The 25,876-nt window shown below is 60.1% G+C and overlaps 2 protein-coding genes across 3 annotated transcripts; both read left to right on the top strand.

Annotated features, from left to right (window-relative positions):
* Nucleotides 1-1,428: 1,428 nt before the first annotated feature.
* On the top strand, nt 1,429-11,170 carry ZNF346 (zinc finger protein 346). The gene is made up of 7 exons (XM_074156117.1): nt 1,429-1,507; nt 1,631-1,734; nt 1,821-1,916; nt 2,998-3,148; nt 4,582-4,821; nt 7,321-7,414; nt 8,730-11,170. Exons 1-7 carry the CDS (start codon nt 1,447-1,449, stop codon nt 8,833-8,835), a joined length of 852 nt encoding a protein of 283 aa, XP_074012218.1. The 5' UTR covers nt 1,429-1,446; the 3' UTR covers nt 8,836-11,170.
* Nucleotides 11,171-16,789: 5,619 nt separating this feature from the next.
* FGFR4 (fibroblast growth factor receptor 4) lies at nt 16,790-23,108 on the top strand. 2 transcript variants are annotated; one of them, XM_074156172.1, is made up of 17 exons: nt 16,790-16,862; nt 17,877-18,146; nt 18,254-18,343; nt 18,499-18,665; nt 18,755-18,878; nt 19,176-19,366; nt 19,485-19,623; nt 19,708-19,901; nt 20,150-20,295; nt 20,549-20,670; nt 20,770-20,880; nt 21,001-21,191; nt 21,583-21,705; nt 21,785-21,855; nt 22,140-22,277; nt 22,354-22,459; nt 22,547-23,108. In XM_074156172.1, the coding sequence occupies exons 1-17, from the start codon at nt 16,790-16,792 to the stop codon at nt 22,691-22,693; spliced, it is 2,403 nt and encodes an 800-aa protein (XP_074012273.1). In that variant the 3' UTR covers nt 22,694-23,108. The 2 variants fall into 2 exon arrangements, with proteins under 2 accessions (XP_074012273.1, XP_074012274.1); XM_074156173.1 differs by lacking the exon at nt 17,877-18,146.
* Nucleotides 23,109-25,876: the final 2,768 nt, after the last annotated feature.

The following is a 25,876-nucleotide window of genomic DNA, read 5'->3' as shown; positions in this document are numbered from 1 at the left end:
ACCAAAGGTCCTCTGGTCCCCTTCCCAACCCGCTGCCCTGGGGCTCTGCAGGGAGACGGGGCTGGGCTGAGCACGACAGGGTCACAGATATTCAAAGAGCATCACCCTGAGGAGGGGAGGCAACATGGGGGGGTCCCAGGCGGGATGGGGGTGAACTCAGGAGGAAGGGTGTCAGCCATAGGTGGGGTCAATCCAGGACAGTGTGCTGGGGCCACCACATGAGGAGGGGATAGAGCCAGCCCTGGCAGGGTAAAATAGGGGGGGCAAGAGCTGGCCCTAGGGGGGATGGATGCCGCAGTGGATGAGGCCAGGGCAGAGCTCGGGGGGGGGGGGGGCAGTTTTGGGGTGCCCTCCCCCAGAGACAGCCCCGGGAGAGGAGTCCCGCCAGGGTGTCCCCAGGGGAAGGGGGACAGCCTCGGGGAACCAGTACGGGGGTCCCCACCAGGGCAAGGGACTGGGGCACAGCCTTTGGGGGGAGCAATGCTGGGGTATCCCCCCGGCCCCGGGCGACAGTGCTGGCCCTGTTGGGGGCCAGTCCCCGGGCCAGCCGGGGCGAGGGCCGGTGGGCATGCCGGGAGGGTCAGCCCTGGAGAAACGCCAGGGGTCAGGCCCGGGGGGAGGACACGGCCCCAGGGGCAAGGGGGGAAGTCACCGCCCGACCCCGGGAGCTCCGCGGCGGATGGGCCCCGGGCGGGCCCCGGGGCAGCGGGCCCGGCGCGGTGCGGCAGGCCCCGCAGGGCACAGGTACTCACCGGGCCCGGGCCTCCCGCGGGCCGGCGCCCCGCCCCCGCCGGGCCGCCCCGTTGCGCGGCCTCGGGCGGCGGCGCCGCTACCTCCCCGCCGCGCCAGCCCCGGTCGGCGGGTCTCTCACCCGCGCTCAAGTTGGCGGCGGAGGCCTCATTGCCCTCAGCCAAGATGGCAGCGGCGGCATCGCGGCGCGTCACGTGGCCGGCGGGGCGGTGAAGCGCGGGGCGCCATGCCGCGAGTGGGCAGGGCGGCGGGCTCCGATGGCTGGTCCCGAGGCGCGGCGGGAAGGTGCCGGCGCTATCGCCATTTTCTCAGCCCGGTGCCGGGCGCTGCAGGAAAAGCAACGGGCGCCGGTTCACCGGGAGGAGGCGAGCGCCGGGAGGAGGCGCCTTCAACCCCCGGTCTGCGAAGCCTCGGTGCCTCAATAGTTACCCTTGCGCTTAACACTGTCACGGCGGCAATCGCTGTGTCGTGAAAACCGGGGTCGGCGGCTCCCCGTGCCCGCCACCGGCCCCCCCCGCCGCGCTGCCCACAACCAACATGGCCGCCGCCTCCCTCCGCGGGCAGGTGAGGGCGCGCGGCGCTCTCGCGAGACGGCCGCCCCGCCGTTGCTAGGCGCGAGGGAGGCGGGGAGCGCGCGGGCGGCCGTCTCGCGAGAGCGGCGGGAGGCGGAGAGGGGCGGGGCTGGCGGCGGCGGCCATGGCGGACGGGGCGGGTAGCAACGGGGACGCCGCGGGGCTGCCGGTGGGCAAGGAGGCAGGTGAGGAGCCGCGGGGTGGGTGGCGGGGGGGGAAGGAGCGGCCGGGCCCCGTGAGGTGAAGCGGGGCGCGGCGCGGCCTGGCCGCTGACTCCTTCGTTGTGCGTGTGTGTGTGTCCCTCTCAGTGGACCGGCTGATCCGGGAGAACGGTCACATCTTCACCGAGGCCCAGTGCAAGGTGTGCAGCGCCCTGCTCATCTCCGAGTCCCAGAGGCTGGCACACTACCAGGTAGGGAGCGGGGAGCCGCCGCCGGGTCCCGTCGCCGTCGCCGCGGGGAGCTGAGCAGCCGGCGGGTGTCTCTCTGCTTTCCCCAGAGCAAGAAGCACGCCAACAAGGTGAGGCGGTACCTGTCCATCCACGGGGGAGAGGAGCTGGCCCACGGGAAGAAAATGAGGTTGGATGCAAAGCAGGTGAGAAGAGAGAGCGTAGAGCCCTTCAGGCCTAAATAGCGCTGAGTGGGACCAGCTGGGCTAAAGGCTGTTGTACAGCCCGGGCGCCTGTACGAATAGATGAAGAAAACGCTCTCAGAAAGGGTGATGTGATAACGGAGGGGCTCGGTGGCTGGTGTGGAGCCAGGCCTTGTCTTGGTGAGCACAGTTCTTGCTGCCCTTCCCATTTAAACAGCCTCCGTGACTGTGTCTTTCACATTTAAACAAATGTATGTTGCCTCTTATTGATAGACTTGCTTGAAGGGATGGGGAAAAATGAATAGGAGTGATAGCTTGTCAAGACTGTCATTGTATAAGCTTTACTGTCACAAGAAAGCACATTGGGTTGACCGTCTACTGGAATTCTCTTTCTAGAGTGATCCTTTTTTTTTTTACTTATTTAGGTTTCCTCACCAATAGCTGGAGCCTGTTGGTCAGTAAAGGCACCACGTTCCACTCAGCCATCTGTCTGCCCCGTGACTCATTGGGGAAACAGATTCTACTTTTATGATTGCTTTAGCTTTAATCCCTAACTCTCCAACATTTGCGTCCGGGGGGGGGTGGTGGGGGATAAAGGCGGATGCCTTCACACGTAGTGTCAGGCTTAGAAATGACTGCTGCTGCCTGCTCCGCTGGCATCGTGTTGCAGATGACCCAGCTGATAGCGATGTTTGTGTTGCTCAGCTCACACCTTGCAGAGTAAAAGGCTGCCTGTTCCAATTCTGGCAGCCACACACTTAACCTTGTCCTTAACCCATACAGGCCAGGGCTGCCCCTCTCTCTGGAGTGGTTCACTAATGGGTTAAAAAAAAAAGTAATCTGATGCAAGAACACTTTTCAATGAAGGAGAAGATGATGCTGCATCATGAAAGTCCTACTTAGTCACACTTCTTAAACTTAACACCCGAATGTCTCTGATTACCTTGTTTTCTGAATGTCTCTGATTACCTTGTTTTCTTAGACTCTCAAGCCTTAGTGTTTCTTCTTGTAACGAGAAGGTTGGACGAGGTGACCTGCAGAGGTCCCTCCCAGCCTCAGCCACTCTGTGATGCTGTGTGCGCAGGACAGCAAGCAGGAAGGCAGCAACGGGGAAGACAGAAACAAGTGTTGTCCCATCTGCAACATGACCTTTTCCTCTCCGGCTGTGGCAACATCTCACTACTTGGGCAAGACTCATGCCAAGAACATGAAGCAGCAGTCCCCCAAAGCAGAAGGTATGACTGTCTGGAGTGTATTTGTGTTGCACTGGGAGAGTTTGAGCTAAAAAAAAAAGTTTAGAGGTGTCATTGGACCTCAAGTGTAAGCTCTTGTGAGGATGTGCATACTCTTTACTGTGAAACGGTCAGCCAGCAGTGCCCCTCCAGAGACACGGCCTCTCTCAGCAGCCAGGGCTGGTGTTGGTAAAAAGTTGCATGGTTTTTTGTTTTGCTTTGTCTGGGAGAAATGCAGCTTGCAGCAGCGTTGTCCCCTACCTGTGTGCAGGGACCATGAGAGAGCTGCTTTTCAGGCAGCATGATGATAAGCTGTAGAAGTACCTGTCACAGGATATGATGCTTGCTAAAAGCTTACAGGGACTGAAGTGATTGGTGAAATTCCAATACCCCTAATTGGTCAGGATTGCCTAGCTACAAAGATGTAGCCTCTGAGTTTCAGGGACCTGTGAGCTGCAGCTGGCTGGGGACTAAGAGAGTATAGCTGGGGAGCATCGGCGTGTGCTTGTCCTGACCGTGTGCTTTTCCCATGGCACCTGCCGTTGACTGCTCTCATGGTGGGATACAGTCCAGGCAGACCTCGGGTCTGTGTGTCCCATCACTTTGCTAGCAGACAGAGGGGATGAGAGGATGGAGAGGGAGATCCTCCATCCGGGGCGGGCAGGGGCAGCCGAGAGCTTGGAGTGCCGTAGCCAGTCGTGACAGAGGGAAAATGCGGCCTCTGCGTGCACCTCAGGATGGCAGCTCATGCTGGCTTCGAGCTGGGATCTTCCAGGCAGAAACTGTCTGTCCCGGGGTGTTTTTATGGCTTTGCTAGGTTGTGTCTGCACAGCAAGGACACCTTGGGGGTGAGGGTGGCCCGTGGGATCTTTTTGTTCTTTGAAGCCCTTGCTTTTGGGTATGAGAAGAGTCTTCAGGAAGGGGTGGATGTACCCATGAGCAGTCTGGTGCTTTCATTTCAGTGTGAGAGGATGTCTCAAGTCCTTAGAAGGTTCCTCGCTCTGGTCTTTGGTACCCTGTAATGAAATGGTGCAGGTTTCTGGCTTGTACTCACATCCTGGCTGCCTCCCTCTTTGTTTTCCTGGGTGATGATAGCAGCAGGTGGAAGCTTGTTCATGTCCAGTGTTTACTGAATACAGCCATGCTTATGTTAACTCCGCTAAGGAGACATATACAAATCTGTTGGGTTGTTTTTTAACCCTGGAAGTTTTTCTGGCCTACTCTGACTTGTCTTACCACACGCCTTTAAATTCTGCAGCGTTAAGGGAAGAGGTAGAAGCAACATGAATTTATCTAGATTCTTACGTTCTCTCTCAAGGTTTGTGGTTTAGGTGTGGTGGTTTTTGGTTATTTTAATGCAGATTTTGGGGAAATAAAGTGAATTTTTTTTACCTTTGAGTTCTGTAACTGACCAAGAGTCTGGATTCACCCTACAGAAGCAGTGCCCCCACAGAAACATCCTGCTGCCCTCCCCACCTCTACTGTGTCTTCTAACGAAGAGAACAAGGACATTACTGACCCAGACAAGTTCTGTAGCCTCTGCCACGCCACTTTCAACAACCCCCTTATGGCAAAGCAGCATTATGTAGGCAAGAAGCACAGAAAGCAGGAGACCAAACACAAGCTGATGGCTCACTATGGCCGAACCCCTGATGCACCAGCGTCGTCCTTCATAGGTGAGTTCTCAGCGGGCAGGCTAATAAATAGCTGAAGAGCAGGGTGGGAGCGTGACAGTATGTGCCTGACAGGTCTTCAGACGAGAAAGTCCATGCACAGGGAGCAGGAGAGAACGGCTCGTGATGAGGATCTTGATTATATGCTGTAAAATTGATTTGGTTGATTTTGTAACCCCCTGGCAGCAAGAAAGGTTTTAGACTGTAGCTACTCGTGACAAGCTTTGGGTTGTGCTTTGCGATGTTGTCTAATCGGGGACATGTCCTTTTTATTCTCTGTGCGGATAATCCAGGGATTTTGGCCAGTACTGTTTCTAGCTAGGTGGATTGCATCCAAAATGGAAAGATAAAAGTGTCATTTGATGCTTAAAAAACGTATTTGGAGGGGACTAGCCAAAGATGGAAGAAATAGGTTTAACTGCACCTGCTGCTTCAAAGCACAAGAAAGCCAGAGAGATTTCTCCCTGAATGTCTTTCTGCCTCTGTGTGGGCACTTCCATCTGATGAACTAATGCAACTCTCTCTGGAGCAAGCAGGAATGTGGGAAAAAAAAAAAAAAAAGAGCTATTAAGGAGGAACTTCAGGCAGACAGTTAAAACTCATTTGGTTTATGATCTGCTGCTTATGAGTACTTCTAAGCGATGAAAGCCCTTGGAGTCCAGTGAAAGCATTAGGAGCTCACAGTAAACTCCCTTGTTCCTCCCAGCAGCCTTCTGTTGGACCAGGAAGTCTAGTACCTGCTGGATACTTGAGGTAAATAATAAGCAGACAAATCATCTTAAAATCTTCTTCCAACGGCTTCTTTCTCTGTCATAAAAACCCACACAAGCAGAAGATTAATTATTCTAATTCTTTGCAGGCCACCTTTAGATACCGGTAGCACTTAAGAGAAATGAGACTCAATTATCCAAGTAATATTCTCTCCCACATTGCGTAGTCGTGTGGGAGATGGAAAAGGTGCTTGGTATCTATTGTTACCCATCTGCTCTTTACCTAATTAGTGGAGCCTGATGAATAGTTCCACTTAAGTGTGACTCGGACGCTGTCAGTGGCAGGAGCCCCAGACCAGGCAGTCTGGGTGGCTGGGCAGTGCCCCTGCCTGTGTGAGTGATGCTTCCTGTTAAATGCCGGCAGAACTCGAGTACCTACGGACACATCTCCACGGCACTTAAGCTGTGCAGGCGAGGTTTTGGAGCCTGGGCTGTTATCAAGAGCAGCTTGGGTGTGATGGGCTGCAATCAGGGGTGTTTTCTCCTGCTCTCTTTGCCTGTTTCTGTGTGCTAACAGCCATGCCTGTCCCTAAAGTTCTCTCTGCTGGGATCTGGCTGGCAGCAGGCAAAGATGTGCTCTTCACAGCGCAACACCAAGGTGTTTGTCTGCTTTAAGTTCCTCTAGGAACCACCGGTTTGGGGTGCAGGAGTGCAGTTTGGACAACTTCACGCACGCACCTGTTTGCCAGATTGGCAACAGAGAGATATTGATCTCAGTCATGCAGGGCAGATCCTCTGGCCTTTCCTGCCTGGGTCCGGCTCTATTTTAAGAGCTGAAGACTCCCACTAGAGTCTGAAATCTCTCTGAGGTGCAGCATCCAGGTGGGGAAACGTCTGTTACATCATGGGCTGTGTTCTCACTCAGTGATTACACTGCTCTGCACCACTGGGGTGAGTCTCCTCTTTCACCTTAAGGAAATGGTTTCTTTGTGAAACTCCCAGGCTGAGCCCTCCCCCATTGAGCCAAAATTCAGGAGCGCTTAATGTCTTGAGGACAACTGCCAGGATTTTCCCATTAAACTCCTGTGCTGCCGTGCTTGCCTGTTTGGTATCTGTGCCCTTCCGAACTTTCATTCCAGCTGGAGATGTCACGTTACACAAAACCATTGATCTGTCTAGTACAACTATTGTTGGAAACGTCTTATTTTTTTGCAGCTGACTGATACGCTGACTGTAACCAAACTGCTTGAGGATAGAGCTCAATATTCTCAGTTGGCACCTCAGCGAGGCTTAGCAGAATGCTGCATTGTGGAACTGGACATTGTGTGTAATCTCCTCTGGCTGCTTTTTTATTGAAACACTTAAAGCTTACAAATTACTGGCCTCATTTTCTGTTACGAGATGTACAGATCAGGAGAAGTGGGAATTTGGGAGAGAAATGGAGTTGCAAAGGCAATATAGCATCAGGTCTGGTGTCCTAATGCTGAGACTTTTACTATATCTGATATTGTGAACTGTTTATAGGAAATGTGTCTTTGTTTTTATAGATAAACAAATCCATGTTCTGACCAGGAAAGCTTTTCTGGCTTAGCGATTCCCTCACAGTGACTGGTCCATACACAGTGGGGTAGTGGGATTCTGCGACCTCCCCGCCTGGTCACGCTATTGACTTGCTATTTGTCTTTGTTTACCGGTTGTTTAACGCATCAAGTGATTGATTATCTCACTTGTTTCTACCTCAGGCACCAAGTTGTTGGCTAGCTGTGTGTGCTAACATTGATGTCTGTTTCAGCCGGGAAGGGGTACCCCTGCAGCACATGTAACATAGTTCTGAACTCCATAGAGCAGTACCAAGCTCACATCAGTGGCTTCAAACACAAGAATCAGTAAGTAACGTTCTTGTCTAAGTGTGTTTCCAGCCTCGCTGCTCAAATCGATGGCTTAAATATAATTTAAAAGGCAGTTTTGAATGCGTACATCCAGCCGACTTGCAAGCAGAATGACAGGGTTACCGCAGGCTTGCTGTTTGTCCTGAAGCCGTCTCGCTTCAGCAGCTCCCTCTGCAGACAGCTCTGGGACGCTGCTGAACTGGAAGGGCCCTGAAGTTGCTTTTGGTTCTTGATGGTTCAGCTCGGTGGGGACCTTTGCAATGAGCACATCCAGCCTGACACCCATTAAGCACCGTTTCTCTAACAACTCAGATTTTAATTAAAGACTGGCACAGTAGAGATCTGCTTGCCATTCTAATCTCTCTTGGGATTGCTTGTCTTAAAATTTGGCATGTAGTCAGCATGCTCCAGAAACCTAGGCTATATTCCTGAACTCGCTCTCACAGCTGGTCAGTTAAATAATGCCATCCCCTGCATATATTATTAATCTGAAAAAAATCAGGCTGCCAGATGATTAATACCAAAAATACTTGTTCTGGACACTGTCAAAGTTCAGATCTCTGATTTCAAAGCCTTTGCTAAAAGAGACTCAGTAATGAGCCTAGTTGGTTAGAGAGCTTCTTACAAGAAAGAGGCGTTAGGAAATCTTACCTGAAGTGAGGACAGACTCCTAGCCAAATTTCCCAGAGAGGACAGGAAGAAAACTGGGATCTCATGTTGCCTGTCTGTGGAATAACAGCTCCGTGGTCCCTTGGCTCTCTGGAGAACTTGATTGGAAGACACATGCTCCATCCCCCATCCCGGCTCAGTTTTGGCTCTTGAATGGCACAGCCAGATCAGTGAATAGCAAGATCCCATTCAATATGGATAACACTGAGGATGTTCCCAACATACACGCATGAATGTTCCCTGTAAGGACGTGGATGTTGTCCGAGTTTTTGCAGCCACACAACTCCCTTTGAGAAAACTGCTTCTGAATTCAGCCGTTGAGTCCCGTTCCAGGCCAGCTTCTGCAGTCTGATGAGAGCCAGGATACTTGCTTTGTAATGGAAGCTCTGTAACAGCCCTTGAGCTGTGCAACAGCTAATTCTGCCATGCTAAAGGTGTCTGTTTACACACACACGCACGGAGGGCAAGGATGCACTTGGAAGCTTTTCTGGCAGGTTGTTGACTTGGCTGCAGTAGGCTGTTGCTCCACTGACAGCCATGCCTGCTGAGCAGTGATTGCAGCTGGCAGATTTCACAGCACTTCTGACATTGTCTCCTTTTTTTTTTTTTTCCTTCTCTTCCTCTTGCTCCCTTCGATATCCAGGATGCCAGGAGCAGTGCCGGTTGTTGGACCGTTCCCGCCACAGCAATATGTCCGGGAAGAGTCAACTGCCCCAGGAGGCTACAGTTATTTCAGCCAAGACTTCTAGAGCAAGTTGCAGCACTGTTCTTGGAGTTGTTGGTGGCCCAAGAACGCACATCTTTTGCCAGCCCACAATGGTTTCATTATCCCTCTGGATAAGCAAAGCCCTACCCTCCTGTATGCGCCCGTTGAGCAGAACGGGGACTGATCTGTCAGAAAAAGGATCCAGCTGGAAAAGACTTGCTAGACAGCAAATACTTCACTCCCTTAGAGTAGTTTTCATTGTGTAATTGCTTCCTGTGAAGGTGGGTGCGGTGTGAGAGGAAGTGTGTATCTGGTATAAGGAGGGTTTGGTGACAGGCTGGTTGGTAGTGGCCACCTCCTCCCTCACCAGAGCAAATAATGGATTCGTGCACCTAGAGGGCCAGCATCCCACACTCGGAGGTGGCTTTTGCTGGAGGAGAACGCCTAGACCGTAGCGAGCAGTGCTCGTGCAGCATGGATGGGACACAGTGCAGGTTGCCTGGCTTTGTGCAGGCTTAAAATAGCAAATAATCAGGCTTAAAATAGCAAATAACCAGCATGGCATGTCTTTCCACGTCTCCTCCAGTTGGGTTTGTGTGCGGAGTTTCATGAGCCGCTGGTTGCCGTTAGAGCTTTTGGCCATACCGCAGCCCTTGGTGCCGGAGCTGGGTTGTTTGGGTCTGTCTAACGAGTAGTTACAGCTGCTGGTGTGCAAACTGCTCCTGGTGGGAGTGGAGGGCTGTGAGAGGGGTTAGAGCTATCCCGGCTCTCCAGATGGCTCAGCCCTCTGCTCCGAGGATTTCCACGTGGAAGGAAGTAACTGTTTAGCCTGGTTTCCTATGGAAACAGGTGTACGTGATCATTCACCGTGTGTGTCTTTACCCCCTGTGACTTAAACCAATCTCAGCCAAACTTGGCAGCGGTGGAGATCTCCAGGATCTGAATGCAATCAGCAGAGGAAGGTAGAGCAGGGTGAGTTCATCGCTAATTCTGTCGGGATCTGCATGGAAATGCAGCATTTTCCCTACTACCACCAAAATACTGTGGGGAAGGAGGGTTTTAAGGGAAAAGAGACGGAATAAATCTAGATACAGCAGAAAACTGGAGCGTAACTTGGTCAAATCATTAGCTAACTAAAAAGCTACAAATCCTCTGGAAACCTGCCTTTGTTAGTCCTTCATTAGAACACTACTTGCCCAACCCCTCTCTTCAAAGTTCTTACACATTTGTACTGTCCTGGAAAAGGGATGTTGTATATTACAAACCTGGAAATTAAGACTGATGTTTTTTTCATGGTGCTAATGTACTAGATCTGTTAGAAAAGGCCCCGGAAGGAAGGACAGGCATCTGAGGCTGTTGTGCGTTTTGGATGAGTTCTTTAGATGTTTTGCCTTAAGCTAAGGCATTGCCCGTTCTCTGCTGTCCCACCACAAGAGCCATATGCGTCGGGGCTGGCCTCATGCTCCAAGTCAGGCACCCCGCGGCTTTCTCTCAGCGTCAGTGCCTCCGAGGAGCTCAGGCTTTGCTGGTCCATGGCCAACATCCTGCTGTTTTTCTTCCACGGGGCAGAAGGATGCGGATGTGGCCCCTCCGAGGACTTCCCTGGCTGATGGGGGTCCGTGGGGCTGGCAGGAGCATGGGTGACAGCCGTGGGCATGTGGCGCTGGCAGGGTGGGCTGAGCAGAGCTGCTGCCTCCTGTTGCGTGTCCCCGGCAGCTGCTGGAGGGCGGTTTGGGGCTGTTGACTCCCAGCACTGTGTGCCAGGGGAGCAGCTGGGGCCTGCGCGGGGCTCGGAGCCGGGCTGTAGAGAGAGGCACTTCCAAAATCCGGTGTGTGCGCTGGTCAGGGTGAGCAAGGAGGGAGAGGTGGTTGCTGATCTCAGTGCTTGGAGTGAGTGCCTTCCCTTCCCCGCTCCAGGCTGTGCATGAGCTTTGTTTTTCTTCACCCTGTGCAGAATCTGCCCTCTTCCCTTAGGACAGGCTCCTGCTGGTCTGGGTTCGCCTTCCTAATGTTTTCCGGTCTTGCTCCACTGCTGAGGTCTGACCTTAGTCTCCTGCTACAGAGGGAGTCCTTTTAAACCTCGGGAGCTGATCAACGAGCAGAAAATTGCGATGGACTGAAGGAAGCATTGTGCGCCTGGTAGCCCTGGATGGCCTCCAACTCCGATCTCCGCTGCTTAGCCCTGGTCCTGCTGTCCCAGGGCAGGTGCCCGCTAGATGTGCTGTGCATCGACACCAAGAGGGATCCATTTCCAGCGCTGCCCAGTCCGGTGTGTCACTCCTGTCTGTGTACTGACGGTTTTGCCTTCCCCTGTACACAGTGTTTGTGTATCTGCTGTTTCCCTAAGGTGAAGCTCTCCAAATAGAGTGTTTATTACTACTGTTGGGTGCTGTCTCTCTGCTAGAGCCCTTCCTGGGATTCTGCCATACTTCAAAGCAAAGAACAGGATGCAGACACCTTGGAAATATTTGGGAGGGGCGGGAGGCTGGTGTTCCCATCTGCCCTCCTCGAGGCCTTGCTCTCATCCCGTGGCACTCTGAGGTCCAGACGAAGCCGGTAAGTGCCACCTTCTGTGCTGGTCTGGCAAGTCAGCGTGGCCTTGGGCACACTGCAGTCACCAAGGGGCAAACGGGACAGTCTGGGCTGGGAGGCTGGTGGCACTTCTGCAAGCTGCTGTGCAGCCTGTGCCCAAAACATCCGTGACTGCCGCAGGATGCTGGGCTGTTGCCTGGCTCTGCCGTGGCAGCTCAGGAGTGTCGTGATGGCAAGCGTCCTCTGCTGCTGTCCCCGCCCCGAGGGCAGCTCGCTTGGCTCGGGTGCCCGGGAACGGCTGTCCTGCTCCTCCGTGGGCAGGGCTGTGGCAGAGGAGCGGTGTCCCCAGGAGCGGCGCAGCGCCTTGTGCTGGCACCAAAGGTGGCCCTGCCATCGGCCGCGTGGGCAGTGCTGGGAGGGACAGGCTGCAGCCACATCCTGTGGTGCACTGTTCTGCCGGGGCAGTGTGCCTGCCACTGCCAGCCTGTCCCTCGCTGACCCTGTCCCCGCTCTGTGGCAGGGCTGTGGCGTGTCTGGCAGCTACCGGCCCTTCTGTGTGTGCAGGCGCTCCCCAGGGCAGGGGAGGATGTGGCAGCCGTGGGGCTACCTGTACCCCTGGCACGTCCCCTTCCCCAGCAGCAGGACAGCTGGCAGCAGCTGTGCTGGGGCAGCCACAAGCAGGTGGCCCTGCCAGCCACACTGGGGGCTTGCAGTGCCCACAGCAGGTCCCCACTGGCCCCATCCCCATGCTCCAAGCACAGTCCAGGTGGGTCTCAAAATCCCCGGTGTCCCCAGTCTGCTGGCTGCCTGTCCTGCTGGTGAACTGCTTTATGGGGCCCCCAGCACCCGTGGGCACCCCTGAGTGCAACAGGAGGGGATCTGGAGCCTGGCTGTGGGGCCAGAGCCTCCCACGTGCCGGAGGAGGCTGAGGATGGAGCATGGCCCCTGTCCCCAGGCTGCATCCCAGTGCCGGTGTGTTGCCAACCCAGTGTCCCTGCCCGGCTGGGGCTGCCCGGTCTGGCTCCTCCCTGCCAGGGCCTCTGCGGGCAGACCCTCGCCAGGCCGGGGCTGTGGCTGCCTGCGCCGGGCCGAGCCCCAGCGCCTTCCGGGCTGGCAGCCGCGGCGCAGGGCACAGAGCCACCCGCCAGCCACGTCCCCCACGGAAGCGCCGCCGTCCCCTGCCCGTGCTGCAGCCAGCTCCGTAGAGCCTGCCGGTATGAGGAGCCGGCGGCTGCTCCGGCAGCGCGTGGGGCTGGGCCCTGGGTCCCCCCCTCAGCCGGGGGGAGCGCAGCCCTGGCCGCAGCCCCAACCGCTGCCATCCCTTGTGGCCCCGCTGGCTCCAGCGAGTAAATCGGGTGCAGATGTGGAGGCAGAGCTGGGCGCCTGCTTGTGATTAGGGGCCAGGAGCATCGGGGTGGCCCCGTTCCTGCCTTGCAGCCCCTTGCCACCGCCACACCATTCCGTGGAGTAGCCCCCGATGCCCCAGGGGGGCACAGGGCTGTCAGGCAAAGCTTCTGCTTGCTCGGTCCCAGCACAGGCACCATGGTGCCCAGCCCGGCATGTGCCGTGTCCCCAAGGGGAGCAGTGTCCATCCTGGCCCCACGCACCCTGTTCCCTGTGCCAGCTGCGGCACCAGTGCTTCCCGGGACAGGCAGGGGCAGCAGGGAGGAGGCATGGTGGAGACATGGCGCTGCCACTCTGTGCTGCCATGCTAGCCCCAGCACCACATGCTCTTGGCTCAGCCCTTGGCACCCAAATCTGTGGGTGCTCCTGTGCCATGCTGGGGGCTTGTCCAAAGCCTGGGGCCCTGGTGTCCCCATCCTGCAGCCCCCACACCAGGCCCCACGTTCTCAGCTCCCCAGAGGGAGCAGCAGGTTCATGTTTGCCATGTTCTGCCTGGTTAAACCTTAACCGGGCTGTGTTGCTCCATCGGTCCCTCCCTGCCGGAGATAAGGATGGGTTGGCGGGACCGGGGCTTGGCAGGGAGCGCTGCTCACCTCCGGTGCAGGACCTAGTCCCTGTGGAGGAGGCTGCCTATCCCTCCGGCTCGGTCCCTGCCTGTCTCGGCAGGTCCCCGCTGACACAGGGGCAGCAGATTGTGGCTGGGGCTGGAAGCTGCCATGTGTCGAGGCCGGTGGGGCTGGATGGAGCTGGGATCCCTTGCGCTGGAGCAGCTCAGGAACCCCGTGCTCTGGGGCTGGCACGCTCCCTCAGTGCAGGGGGATTCACATCGTCCCAGCACGTGGCATGAGCTTGCTGGGCCTCAGCCCCTGGGCCCTGTGCGTATATGGGGTACAGGGAGCTGGGGAGCCTGTGCCCCAAACAACAGCCATTCAGGAGAGGCCAAGAGAAACTTCCAGGAGGAAAGAGCCCCCTGGGCTCCGGCCCCCCTAGGAGCTACCATGCCGCGCGCACTCATGCTGGCCGCAGGTGCCACCGCAGCGGGAGCGGCGGCGAGCGCTGGGGCCAGGCACAAGGGGCGGCTGTGTTCCCGCAGCCCCGGCTGCCTTCCAAGAGCAATATTGTTGGCACCAGGCAGGCTCCCTGCGCCGGCAGCGCATACACGGGCCTTTCATGAGGGGAGCGGGGATGATTTACTGCCTGGGGGAAGGGGCAGGGGCGGGAGGATGGAGCCCTGGCGTGCTGGCCCCGGCACCCAGCCCCTCGTGCGTGCTCACTGCCACAGGGCCCTGCGCGTGTGAGGCCGAGGGTCTGGTTGGGGGGGGTCACGTCTCCTCAGGCATGGGGCAGAGTGAGTCCCCCTGCACCGTGCCTGTCCCCTCACTGCCCCGTCTGCAGGGATGCACTCCCTCCCTGGGCACCACGCTGCACCTGAGTGGCTCGGTGGCCAGGGGACACGTGTCCCTTGCGGTGCTGCGGCTGATGGGAGCAGCCCAGGGGGCTGGGGGGGACAGGGGCAGCAAAGGAGGGTGCTGGGGCAGGGGGCACTGGCACAATCCCCCCCCTTGTTGAGCTGCTGGCGTGGCGGAGGCCGTGGCAGTGCTGCTGGCAGCGGGCGGTGGGGCTGCGCTGCCGTGAAGGGCTTTTTGTTCACCATCAGTTGCTGCTATAAATCAAGCCAGGCAGCCCGACCCCCGGCCCAGTGCTGCCCCACGGCAGGGAAGGGACCAGCTCCCAGCCGGCCCCACTGTGCCCCAGTCTGCGCCCAGCATCGCCTGCACCCAGCAGAGATGCTTGGTGTGACACAGGGTGAGGTACCACCACCAGTCACCCTTGCTCTGCTCCCACCCGGCACCATACCCAGCAGTGGGGGACCTGGCAGGGATATGGGGGTGGGTCTCTCCGTGCCCACCCCAGGCTGTGGCTCCCATGGGCTCCACCAAGACCCAGCTCTTCCCCAGCGTTCCTGGCGCTGGGAATGACCCTTTCGCTCTGGTTTTAATTTGGTTTTGGTTCGAATTGAGCTGAACCCAACATTTTTCTGCGCTTCCGGCAGGCTGCGGGCTCTGCAGGGGCGGCTGCTGCTCCGTGAAATTGATGTTCTCGTCTGCTTCACGCACCGGCAGGAATGAACAGCTGCTGGGGGCTGCTGGCCCCAGGGACCACTCCGAGTGCCCCTGCACCCCAGGGGGGGACCAGCACCCCAGGTGGGTAGCTGCACAGGGTGGACGGCGCTATGGAAGATGGTAACACCAAGCAGTGAAACCGCATTGTACTGGAATTTGTTGGTTTAGCACGCTGGAGCAGCACGGACGAAGCTGTGCCCTGGCCCTTGCGGCTTGGCCGTGTGGGGTTGGGGTGACAGTGACAGCCACATCCTGTTCACACAACCCCGGGATCCATGCTGAGCAGCATGAGGCTGCTGGAAAGCAGAAAGATGGGGAAACAGCCAGTGATGCAGCGAGGGAGAGCGGGTCTGGGGCCAGATCCTGACCACGTGCTGGGGGTCCCTTCTGTCCGCTCGCACTGGCAGCAGGATGCTCAGGGGAAGATGTGCCTGGGGACTGTGCCTGCTCAGAGGGTCTGAGGCCAGTTTTCCTCCGGTACCCAAGAGTCCTGCATGGGCAGGTGGGCAGCGGGACCTGGGCACGGTGGGCTCTGCCCGCCCTGGTGCAGGCAGCAGCTCGGAGAAAGCGAAGGCAAAGTGTTTATGGGTCGGATTAGGGCCACTCCAACCCTGGCTCGCAGCCTCGTGGTGTTTTACGACGCTCCGTTATGGGCTCCTAATGAGGGTCACAGCCACTTTATGGCACCGGCAGCGATAACGCTGCAACTAATTGCTGCACAATTAGCAAGCGGGCTGCCGGGCACCCAGCAATGCGCAGGGCCCAGCCCCGGCTATGGCCACCCGCCGGGGTGGGTACGGCCACCATGGAGCCCTCGGCATCTCCGGGGCCAGGCTGCGTCCCTGCTGCTGGCAATCCGGGTGTCATGGAGGGGAAAGAGGGGGCAGAGGTGGCCTTGCCCACCCCCAACCCGATGTGCTACTCCCGGCGTGGGAGCCCCACATGTGGGATCCGCATGCAGGGGAGCAGCCCCGGGTGTTTCGCGTTCCCCACCCGCGGGGCGATGCACCCCGACCCGTGGGGTGCCCAGGGGCCGCCCCTCGCTGCTGGTGGGGGCCGGGGCCGCCCTCCGCCCCCCTCCCCACCCCCGGCTTCCAGCTCGGCGGCGGGGTCGGTTTGCAAAGGAGCCGGCGGCCGGCGGAGCGGGGCCGGTTGCAGCAGCCGCCGCTCGGGGCCGGTCTCCCCCCCCCCGATCCCCCCCCAGCTCTCCGGGCGGGGCCGCTGTAACCCGAGCGCCTCCCTACAAAGTGCCCGCGCCCGCCGCGGCGGCGGCAGAGCGGGGCCGGACCGAGCCCGCAGCCGGAGCCGTCCCCATCCCGCAGCCGTCCCCAGCCCTGCCCGCCATGGGGCCGCGGTGCGGGGCGCGGCGGCGCTGAGCCCGCCGGACCCCGGACTTTGCCCGGGCCCTCCCCGCGCTGCGCGGGCGGCTCCGCCGAGGGAGCCCGTCACCGCCGGTAACGCCGCCGCCCGCGACCCCCCCCCCCGCCTCGGGACCCCTGTCCCGGGACCCCCCCCGCACCCCGGAACCCCACCCTCCCGGGACACCCTCCCCTCCGGACCCTTCCTCCCCGATGTGCCCCAGCCCCGCCGTGCCTGGTTAACCTCTCCCAGCGCCCTGGCCAGGCTGCGGCTGGCTGGACGGTTCGGGTCCCTGCACTCAACCGGGGTCGCCCCCCCCTCCCATCCTCCCCCCCCCGCCCCGAGCCGTGGAGGGAGGGACTGGAAGGGGTCTCACCCAGCCCACGCCCCCCCTCCCTTCCCCCTCCATGCCTACCCACCCTCGGCGTGTCCCGGGGACCCCGCATCGCTGCCCCAGGGACCAGCTACCCCCTGCCTGGCCAGGGCAGAGCGTGGGAGGCAGCTGCCTTCCCGGCTCCGCTCACCCTGGCCCTGCCTGTCTCGCAGGGTGGGAGCCGCCGCTCCGGAGGGGCCTGGAAGATGCGGCCCCTCTCGCAGGTCCTGGTGGGGCTGCTGCTGGCGGCCGCTGCCCAGGGCAGGGCGATGGAGCCAGGTACGGCGGCGGGCGATGGGGCGGTGGGGTGGGGGTCCTGCTTTCTGGTTGCTTTCTCCTATCCCCAGGTGGGCAACGAGCCCCTAGGCTTGGGGGTGCTGGTGCTCGTCCCAGGGATCGCAGTCCCACAGCTCTGACTGCAGGGCTGGGATGGTGGGAGCTGGGGGCACCCAACTGGCTGGGGTACAGCACGGGATGCCAGCGTCTCCATCACCGGGGGAGGAGGTGTGGAGGCTGGAAGGAGCAGGGTGGCTCCAGACAGGCTGTCCCTGCATTATGGGGGCTCAGCTTGCTCGGGGGACACACGCAGCGGAGCAGCGTAGCTTGAACACCATAGGCTGTGGCAGATATATGTGGCTCACTGGAGAGTACAAATGCCTTAGAGGTGCGGGCAGTCCATGCCTCTCAGTGGTGGGTACAGGAGAAGGACATATCCTTGGGGAGCAGAGGCCCCACAACAGCTACCCAGCAACTCCCATGTGATGGAGATGCATAGGGTTGGGGGACACACATCCATGTCCTTGGGCCACTGCATACAAGCAGTCAGGCTGTGGTGGGTATTGCTGAGCTGTGGTTGGGTTGTTTCTGCTCTCCATGTGCACATGCCTGGTGCCAGCCATCAGCAGGCAGAGCATCAATGCCCAGCCTGGGCATCACCGGGGCCAACCAGGCTGGGGGTCCCAGCCATGCTTGGGGCACATGAAGGTCTGATGGCATGTTGGCTGGGGGGGTTTGGTGTCCTTGTTTGGTGCTGCGTTCAGTGAGGCAGGGCAGGCTCGGGCACCCTGCACCACCAGGAGTGGCGCCTGCGGAAGGACGGTGGCATGTGTGGCCTTGGACAGGGACACACCGTGTCCCTGTGCTCCAGGGCAGAGTCCGTCCCTCACCCACCTCTGGGGCGGCAGAGCCGGGCACAAAGCTGTGCCACACCATGTGCTCGCGCAGTGGGGATGGTGGGATCCTGCAATCGGGGAGGGGTGAGTGCAGGGCCAGGTATTCAGGGTGTCTCTTCAGAGCTGTTCGAGAGCCCACTGCTGGAGTCAGAAGAGGAACATCTCCTGCTGGACCCAGGCAATGCATTGAAGCTGTACTGTGACGCCAACCAGAGCGGTGTCAGCGTGGTCTGGTACAAGGAGTCCCGGCCGCTTGTCCCAGGGGGTCGCATCCGTCTCCGGCAGAGCCTGCTGGAGATCTCGGAGGTCGCCTATGAGGACTCGGGGCTCTATGTGTGCCGGGCACGGGGTACTGGGGAGATCCTACGCAACTTCACCATCTCTGTCGTGGGTAGGAGCCCTGGCATCACCCAGCTCCTGCCCTGGGGTAGCAAAGCAGGCGCTGCCCGCCCAGCCCTGCAGGCAGGGATGTCCCTATCACCTCATTTTCCTTTGCAGACTCGCTGGCGTCGGGTGATGATGATGAAGACAGTGATGGGGATGGTCCCCACGGAGACCGAAGCGAGGAGCCCGTCTACATGCACAGAGGTCGGTGCTGCCCTGGATGGGAGAGGGCAGCCGGGGCAGGTCCAGGAGCGTGGTCAACTGCTGCCTCCCACTCACAGCACAAGCGGCTGGGAGCAGCTCCGCCAGCCTCATGCTACCTGTTGGCCCCCTCCCACCGTACATTCCTCTCTTCCCAGCTCCTTACTGGACTCACCCACACCGGATGGACAAGAAGCTTTATGCAGTCCCTGCGGGGAACACAGTGAAGTTTCGCTGCCCGGCTTCAGGCAGCCCCAGCCCCAGCATCCGCTGGTTCAAGAACGGGCGCGAGTTCCGGGGAGAGCACCGCATCGGGGGCATCCGGGTAAGGGCCAGTTCCCCCCACTGCAGCCTCCCCTCCTGTGGTCCTCCCCCCCCCATCACACCTTGCTGCTTTGCCTCCTCCCTCTGCAGCTCCGCCACCAGCACTGGAGCCTGGTGATGGAGAGCGTGGTGCCCTCCGACCGTGGCAACTACACCTGCCTGGTGGAGAACAGGTTTGGCAGCATCCACTACAGCTACCTCCTGGATGTGCTGGGTGAGGGCTCCTTGGCACTGGTCCTGGTTCCCCTCTCCCCTCGTGCATGGCAGAGGGGTTGGGGCCATGGGGAGGGGTACGGAGGAGCCTCTGTTCATGTCCTCTCCATTGGGACAGCCCACGTGTCCCTTGCACCCAAGGGACGTGGGGAAGGAAACCAGGCTTGGATTGCACTGGTCTGCTGTAGGGCTGGGGAAGGGCTCTCCATGGCTTCATGGTGGGTGGAGAGGGAGGGAGAAAAGAGCCCCTGCCCTGGGTCGCCGTGTCGGTGACACTGCTCTGCTCTCCTCTGCACAGAGAGGTCCCCCCACAGGCCCATCTTGCAGGCTGGGCTGCCCGCCAACACCACGGCCCTGGTGGGCAGCGACGTGGAGTTCTTCTGCAAGGTCTACAGTGATGCCCAGCCCCACATCCAGTGGCTGAAGCACATCGAGGTGAATGGCAGCAGCTACGGTCCCGATGGGGTCCCTTATGTGCAAGTGCTCAAGGTAACAAGGGCTGGAAGCACCCGGGTCCCAGATGCCCACCCCAAAGTTGTGACAGGGGGTGCACAGAGCCCCCAGAGGAGGAGAAGGGATGGTGACCATCCATCCCTCTCACTGGCAGACTGCAGACATTAACAGCTCCGAGGTGGAGGTGCTATACCTGCGCAATGTCTCCGTGGAGGATGCTGGCGAGTACACTTGCCTGGCGGGGAACTCCATTGGCCTCTCCTACCAGTCTGCCTGGCTCACAGTGCTGCCAGGTAAGGGTGGGGGTCCTGGGATGGGAGCTGGGACCCCTGGCATGCAGGGACCATGGCTCAGGCCAACTCATTCCCTCCCTCCAGAAGAGGAGCTGGTGCGGGAAGCCGAAGCCCCCGAGGCCAAGTACACGGACATCATCATCTACACCTCGGGCTCGCTGGCCGTGGCCATGGCTGTCATCATCGTGGTGCTGTGCCGGATGCAGACTCAGTCAAGCAAGCAGCCCCTGGAGCCCATGGCAGTCCACAAGCTCTCCAAATTCCCGCTCATACGACAGGTTGGTGCCGAGCTGGAATCCTGGGAGTGCAGGGGGACCTTGGTGACTGACTGGCTCCTTTAGTGCCACCAGTACCCCTCACACCTTACCAAGCTGCCAGCCTCAGGGCTGCCCTCCCTCCCCACTGCTTCCTGTGGCTCCATCACCCTGTTGCTCCAAGTGAGGGTCTCTCTGCAGTACCGTTGGGTCTCTGTTTGGCCCCGGAGCACTGGATGGGGTTCCTGAGGTCCCCTGGGCTCTCTCTGCAGTTCTCCTTGGACTCCAGCTCCTCCGGGAAGTCCAGCACATCCCTGATGCGCGTCACTCGTCTCTCCTCCAGCTGTGCCCCGATGCTGGCTGGGGTCATGGAGCTGGACCTACCTCTCGATGCCAAGTGGGAGTTCCCCCGAGACAAGTACGGTGCTGGGCAGCGCGGGGCAGGTCTGGGTCTGGGTGCTGCTGTCCCCAGCCACCCCGGGGACAGCAGCACGTGGGTGATGGGTGGGGAGGTCTCCAAGCATCACTGACACCTCAGCACTGCTGTAGCCTGGGGCTCTGGGACTCAGTTCGGACTGGAGAGGGGCAGCCATGCCACCTCTGCCCTTCGGGGTCTGGCAGGGAGCAGGGCCATCTCTGCCGTCCCTCACGGTTCTGCCTGTCCCTGCCAGGCTGGTGCTGGGCAAGCCCCTGGGGGAAGGCTGCTTTGGCCAGGTGGTGCGGGCAGAGGCTTACGGCATCGACAGAGAGCAGCCAGACAGAGCCGTCACCGTGGCTGTCAAAATGCTGAAAGGTAATGGCTCCCCTGCCAGTGTCCCAACACAGAGGTGGCATCAGTGCCAGGCTGTGGTGCCATCCCAGATGGCATGGTGACACAGCCCTCCTTCCCCAGACAATGCCACCGACAAGGACTTGGCTGACCTCATATCAGAGATGGAGATGATGAAGCTCATGGACAAGCACAAAAACATCATCAACCTCCTGGGAGTCTGCACACAGGACGGTGAGGGGGCTGGGCTCAGGCAGGGCATGGGCCTGGAGCAGGGGATGGGGCTGTTGGGGACAGCAGCAGGTGGGACATTGGGGTGGGACAGGGGCTGAGCGGAGCGGACACCCTTCACAGGGCCGCTGTACGTGATTGTGGAGTTTGCTGCGAAGGGCAACCTGCGCGAGTACCTCCGTGCCCGCCGCCCCCCGACTCCTGACTACGCTTTTGACGTCACGGCAATGCCCGAGGAGCAGCTCTCCTTCAAGGACCTGGTCTCGTGCGTCTACCAGGTGGCCCGTGGCATGGAGTACCTGGAGTCCAAACGGGTAGGGCTGGCACAGCCTGCACAGGCTGGGGGGTGGCATGGCGGGGTTGAGGAGCTGTGTGTCCCTGGTGAACCCACTGTCCCCATGGAGAGGGAGCCCAGCTCCTTACCCTGGGCTGTCCAGAACCTCCCGGCCACATCCAGCAAAGCTCAAGGCAGTATCTCCCCAGAAATGTGGGGCTTAAAGCCTGACCCACCTCCTGGGTGTCCCCCCCAACACTGCGCCTGTCACTGCAGCAAGCTCAGTCGGGGGTTGGTCCCACCACCGTAGGGGACTGGTGGTGCCGGGGCATGCATGGGAGGGGAGCAGTGGCTCTGGGTGTGGGGAGGAGATATATGGAGCTAGAGCCACCATCTCACACCCCCCCACGGGTGACGCTCCTCCCTGGCAGTGCATCCACCGTGACTTGGCTGCCCGCAACGTGCTGGTCACAGCAGAGAGCGTGATGAAGATTGCTGACTTCGGCTTGGCCAGAGATGTCCACGACATCGACTACTACAAGAAAACCAGCAACGTGAGTGGGGGCCCGGGAGAGGGGACAGCAGGGGCCAGGGACTCATGGCCAGGGCTGAGCAGGGGGTTTGCTCCCACAGGGCCGTCTGCCAGTGAAGTGGATGGCACCCGAGGCCCTGTTTGACCGCGTCTACACCCACCAGAGTGATGTGTGAGTGACAGGGCCACTGGGGGCTGAGGGTGAGGTCGGGTGTGGGATGACGATGCCATCGGTGTGGGATGAGGCAGCACCATGGGGTTATGCACAAACTGGAGAGTCTCCATGACTAGGACAGGGGTGAGCCATGGGGACAGCAGCAGCAGGACACATCTTCCCCAGGGGTGGTGCTACCCTCTCCCATGGCACCTCAGGGTGCGGTGGGGTGAGCCAGGGCCCCACCTGCCCAGAGAGGGTCCTAGGATGTGGCTGACCCGCTTTGCCGTGTGTGATCCCAGGTGGTCCTTTGGGATCCTGATGTGGGAGATCTTCACGCTGGGGGGCTCCCCCTACCCAGGCATCCCTGTTGAGGAGCTCTTCAAGCTGCTGAAGGAGGGGCACCGCATGGACCGGCCGTCCAACTGCACCCACGAGCTGTGAGTACTGGCCAGATCGAGCGGGCAGGGGCACAGCGAGAGCCCACTAATGCTCCCTCATCCCCCACCCACCCAGGTACATGCTGATGCGGGAGTGCTGGCACGCCGTGCCCTCACAGCGTCCCACCTTCAAGCAGCTCGTGGAGGGGCTGGACAAGATCCTGGCAGCCGTTTCAGAGGAGGTGAGCGGTGGGGGGTCCGGTGGACAGTGGGCCAGGTGGCACTGGTGCTGACAACACCGGCACTGATGGCACCATCTCTCCCTGCAGTACTTGGACCTCTCCATGCCCTTCGAGCAGTACTCGCCCTCCTGCGAGGACACCGCCAGCTCCTGCTCCTCCGACGACTCTGTCTTCACCCATGACCCGCTGCCGCTGGCTCCTCGCCTCTTCTCCTACCCCAGCGTGAGGACTTAAGGGTGGGCCGGGAAGGGTGATGCCGAGGCCGCCTCCGCTCTCGTGGGAAGCGGGTCCTGCGGGTTCTCGCAGGTTCCCTGCTTTGCCTGGAGTGAGCAGTGGGCGGGCAGGGCCAGGAGCTGCAGCGCTGGGGCAGGGTGTCCCTCTCTCCGGGCTCTGTTTTGGCACCAAGCTTTCAGTCCTGGCTGAGACCTGCCTGGCATTGCAGGGCAGCAGGAGCTGGAGCCTCTTGGGGGCAGGCACTGCCCGGGATGCCCATGGCATCGCCCAGGGAGCCAGGCTTTGGCCAGCGCTTTGATGGAAGTGTCTCTGGGCGGGAGCCCTGCTATCTGCTGGGCTCCCACTGCCTCTGTACATAGAGATGAATATTTATGTACGTGAAATACCGACCTGATAAATTATTTTTTTGGAATAGACCCCAGTGCAGTTTCTGGGCCACTCTGGGAGGCAGAGGGCCAGGCCAAGCTGGGAAGGCAGGTTGGGGGCTGCTTCTTCGCCCCCACTGGTGCAGGGGCCTGGAAGCGCTCCCAGGGGACATGGAGGCAGCGCCACAGGTGCAGGAAGCGATGTCCCCACTCCCGCGCCTCCAGGCCCGCTCCAGCACAAAGCACCCTCGCATCTGTTCCGCATTAGCCACTGCTGCACTAAGCCACCGTGAACTCCACTACCAGCATCGCCCTGAAACCGATCCCCCAACTGCCGCGGGCTCCCAGGCTGGGAAAGCACTCTGGGGCCTGGCCCTGCATACTGGGAACCCCCCGCACCCTCCCTGCCTGGGCCGGCCCCGAAACTTCAGATAAAAGTGAGTTGCGGGCTCTGTGCTGCCTCCCCAGAGCCCCCACGCTGCTGGGAGCACAAGCTGGGGGGCTCCAGCCCCATGCCCTGCTCTCCGGTGCCTGCTTTGCCCTCCCCCTTGCCCCGCGGTGCCCAGCTCTGCTGGGAGCGTGGGCAGGGGGGGCTGCAGCTGTCTCGCCCCCTCCTGCCAGCCCGCTCCCTGGGTCTAGAGTTTCATCTAGGGCCAGGCTTTGCCGGCCATTAGCCCCGGGATCTTGTTTCCTCTTCCAGCTCCCAGCTGCATTCACAGCCCCCCAGCATGGAAGCCGGCTCTCCAGCACAGCCTGCCCCAAACCAGCCCGAGGGGAGGGGGTGCTGGCAGGTGATGTGGGGCAAGATCAGGGCCTGGGGCAGCTGGAAGGGGGTCTCTTGGTCCTGCCTACTGCTACGATGGATGGTGCTGGGGTCTGGGCATCCGAGGGATGGAGCTTGTGGCTACCCTTGTGGGACTCGGCTCAGCCGTGGCTGCAGCACTTGTCATGCATTGCATGTGCTGGGGAGCCCAGTGGCTTACAGAACTGTCCTGGGGCTCCCTACTCGTCACAGCCCCTCACAGGGCTGCTGGGGGAAGCCTAGCCCTACCAGCGTGCTTGCAGCCTCCGACCCCAGCCCTGCTCCCCTCTCTGCGGGGACGAGCCCCCTGCTCTGGCAGGGCGGGCGGAGGCAGACATCCCACCGGCAGGTGTGAAACCTGCCTGTCCCGGCAGCCGGCCTGCCCGGGAAGGATCCCAGCTGTCCCCTAATGTGCCAGAACCAATGCATTTTGCACAGCCCTGAATGGGGCATTCACACGCTGGAGGGCAAACTGCCCAGGCTGCCCACGGGGGCTGCCCAGTTCCTGGACAGGACCAGGGGTAAACACGGGGACCTGGGGAGGGCGCTGAGCCCCTGGGGGCTGGCTGTGCCCAGTTTGTCCCCACCTTGCTCCAGGCTGAGGTCTCTGTGCCAGGGGGCAGCCTGTGGGGCAGATGGTGCCTTGTGCCCGGCATAGTTTGCACTGCTCTTGCTTGCTGGGTGCTTCCCTTTCCCTGGAAAATGAGGCCACAGCCGATTTCAAAGGGCAAGGCGGGGGTGGGTTTGTTAATCTTTAACACCAGGTGGGGGGACACAAGGGGACATGGTGAGTGGGGACCTGCCACCCACTTCCACAGCCTCACTTCATCCCCGCTCCCTTAGTGAGTACACCATGGGTGCAGGCAGTGCCTTGTCCCCACAGCCCAACCCAGCGATGCTTTTGACATCCTAGCAGTGCCCAGCACTGTACCCTGCCTGCCCCAGCACAGGGGGTTGCTCCTCACCCCATCCCCGGGCATCTCCCAGAGCTGCAGCAGCAGGGGCCAGCCTGCTCTGCCAGGCACAGGGCAGCCAGGGCCACGGCCGGGCAGGGAGGCAGCCTGGGGCATCCCGCAGCCCCACGACAACTGGAGGCGGGTTTTATTGTTTAACATTCCTGGTATTTTCTGTCAGGGCTGAACCAATTGTCCTTAATCCACCAGGCTCTGCTGGCCAAACAAGTGTGGCTGAGCCACCGGCATCCTGTCCCCACGAACAGGCCCCTTTTGTGAGGGGGATTTAGCGTGTAGCCCAGTAAATCCTGCTGGTTTCCTGAGGCAGCGTTCCCACACGCCACACCACCCCCCCATCGCCTGCCCCCCAGCCCCGGGCCCTGGCATCGCTCCCCAGCCCAGCCATGCCCATGGGCACCCTGCCTGCCCACCCAAGGGCTATGGGTCCCCCTCCGGCGAGGGTTCCCACTGCGAATTGCTGGGACGTGTCTGTGGGTCCCCATGGGGTATCAGTGAGGCTGAGGATCTTCCCATCCACCTCCCAGTGCTGCTGGGTGGGGGTGGGGTGGGGGTGGGGATGCTGTGGTCCCTTGGGGGATGCTGAATCTGGGGGGAGATTGCTCTGGTCCTGGGGGAGATGCTGAGTCCCCCGGGGTTGCTGAATCCTTGGGGGATGCTGAGTCCTGGGAAAGATGGGTCTGGTCTGGGGGGAAGGGGATGCGAGTCCGGGGGGGGGGGAGTTGCTGCGGCCCTGGGAGAGATGCTGTAGTCCTTATGGGGATTCTGAGTCCTGGGGGAGACACAGTGCCCCAGAGGCCAGGACACCGTCTGGTTCCTCATTCCAGCTCCCAGGGATGTGGCTCCCAGCCCCTTGCCAGGAGATGCCTTCACTTAACTACTCTGTTGTGGGGCCAGGAGCTGCTGTTGTCTTTTCTCCCCAAAATAAAGGCGAGGGGATTTTATCTCCGGGGGGAATCTGGCTTTTGTAAGGTGCAGAAAGCCTCTGCCCCCAGGCAGGGAGGGATGAGGCTGAGGGGGCTGAAAGGCACCAGGCTGCTGTCTC

Source organism: Numenius arquata, chromosome 11, assembly GCF_964106895.1.
Source record: "Numenius arquata chromosome 11, bNumArq3.hap1.1, whole genome shotgun sequence".
NCBI lineage: Eukaryota > Metazoa > Chordata > Aves > Charadriiformes > Scolopacidae > Numenius > Numenius arquata.
The sequence above is the reverse complement of the archived record's forward strand: the minus strand, read 5'-3'. Positions and strand labels throughout refer to the sequence as shown.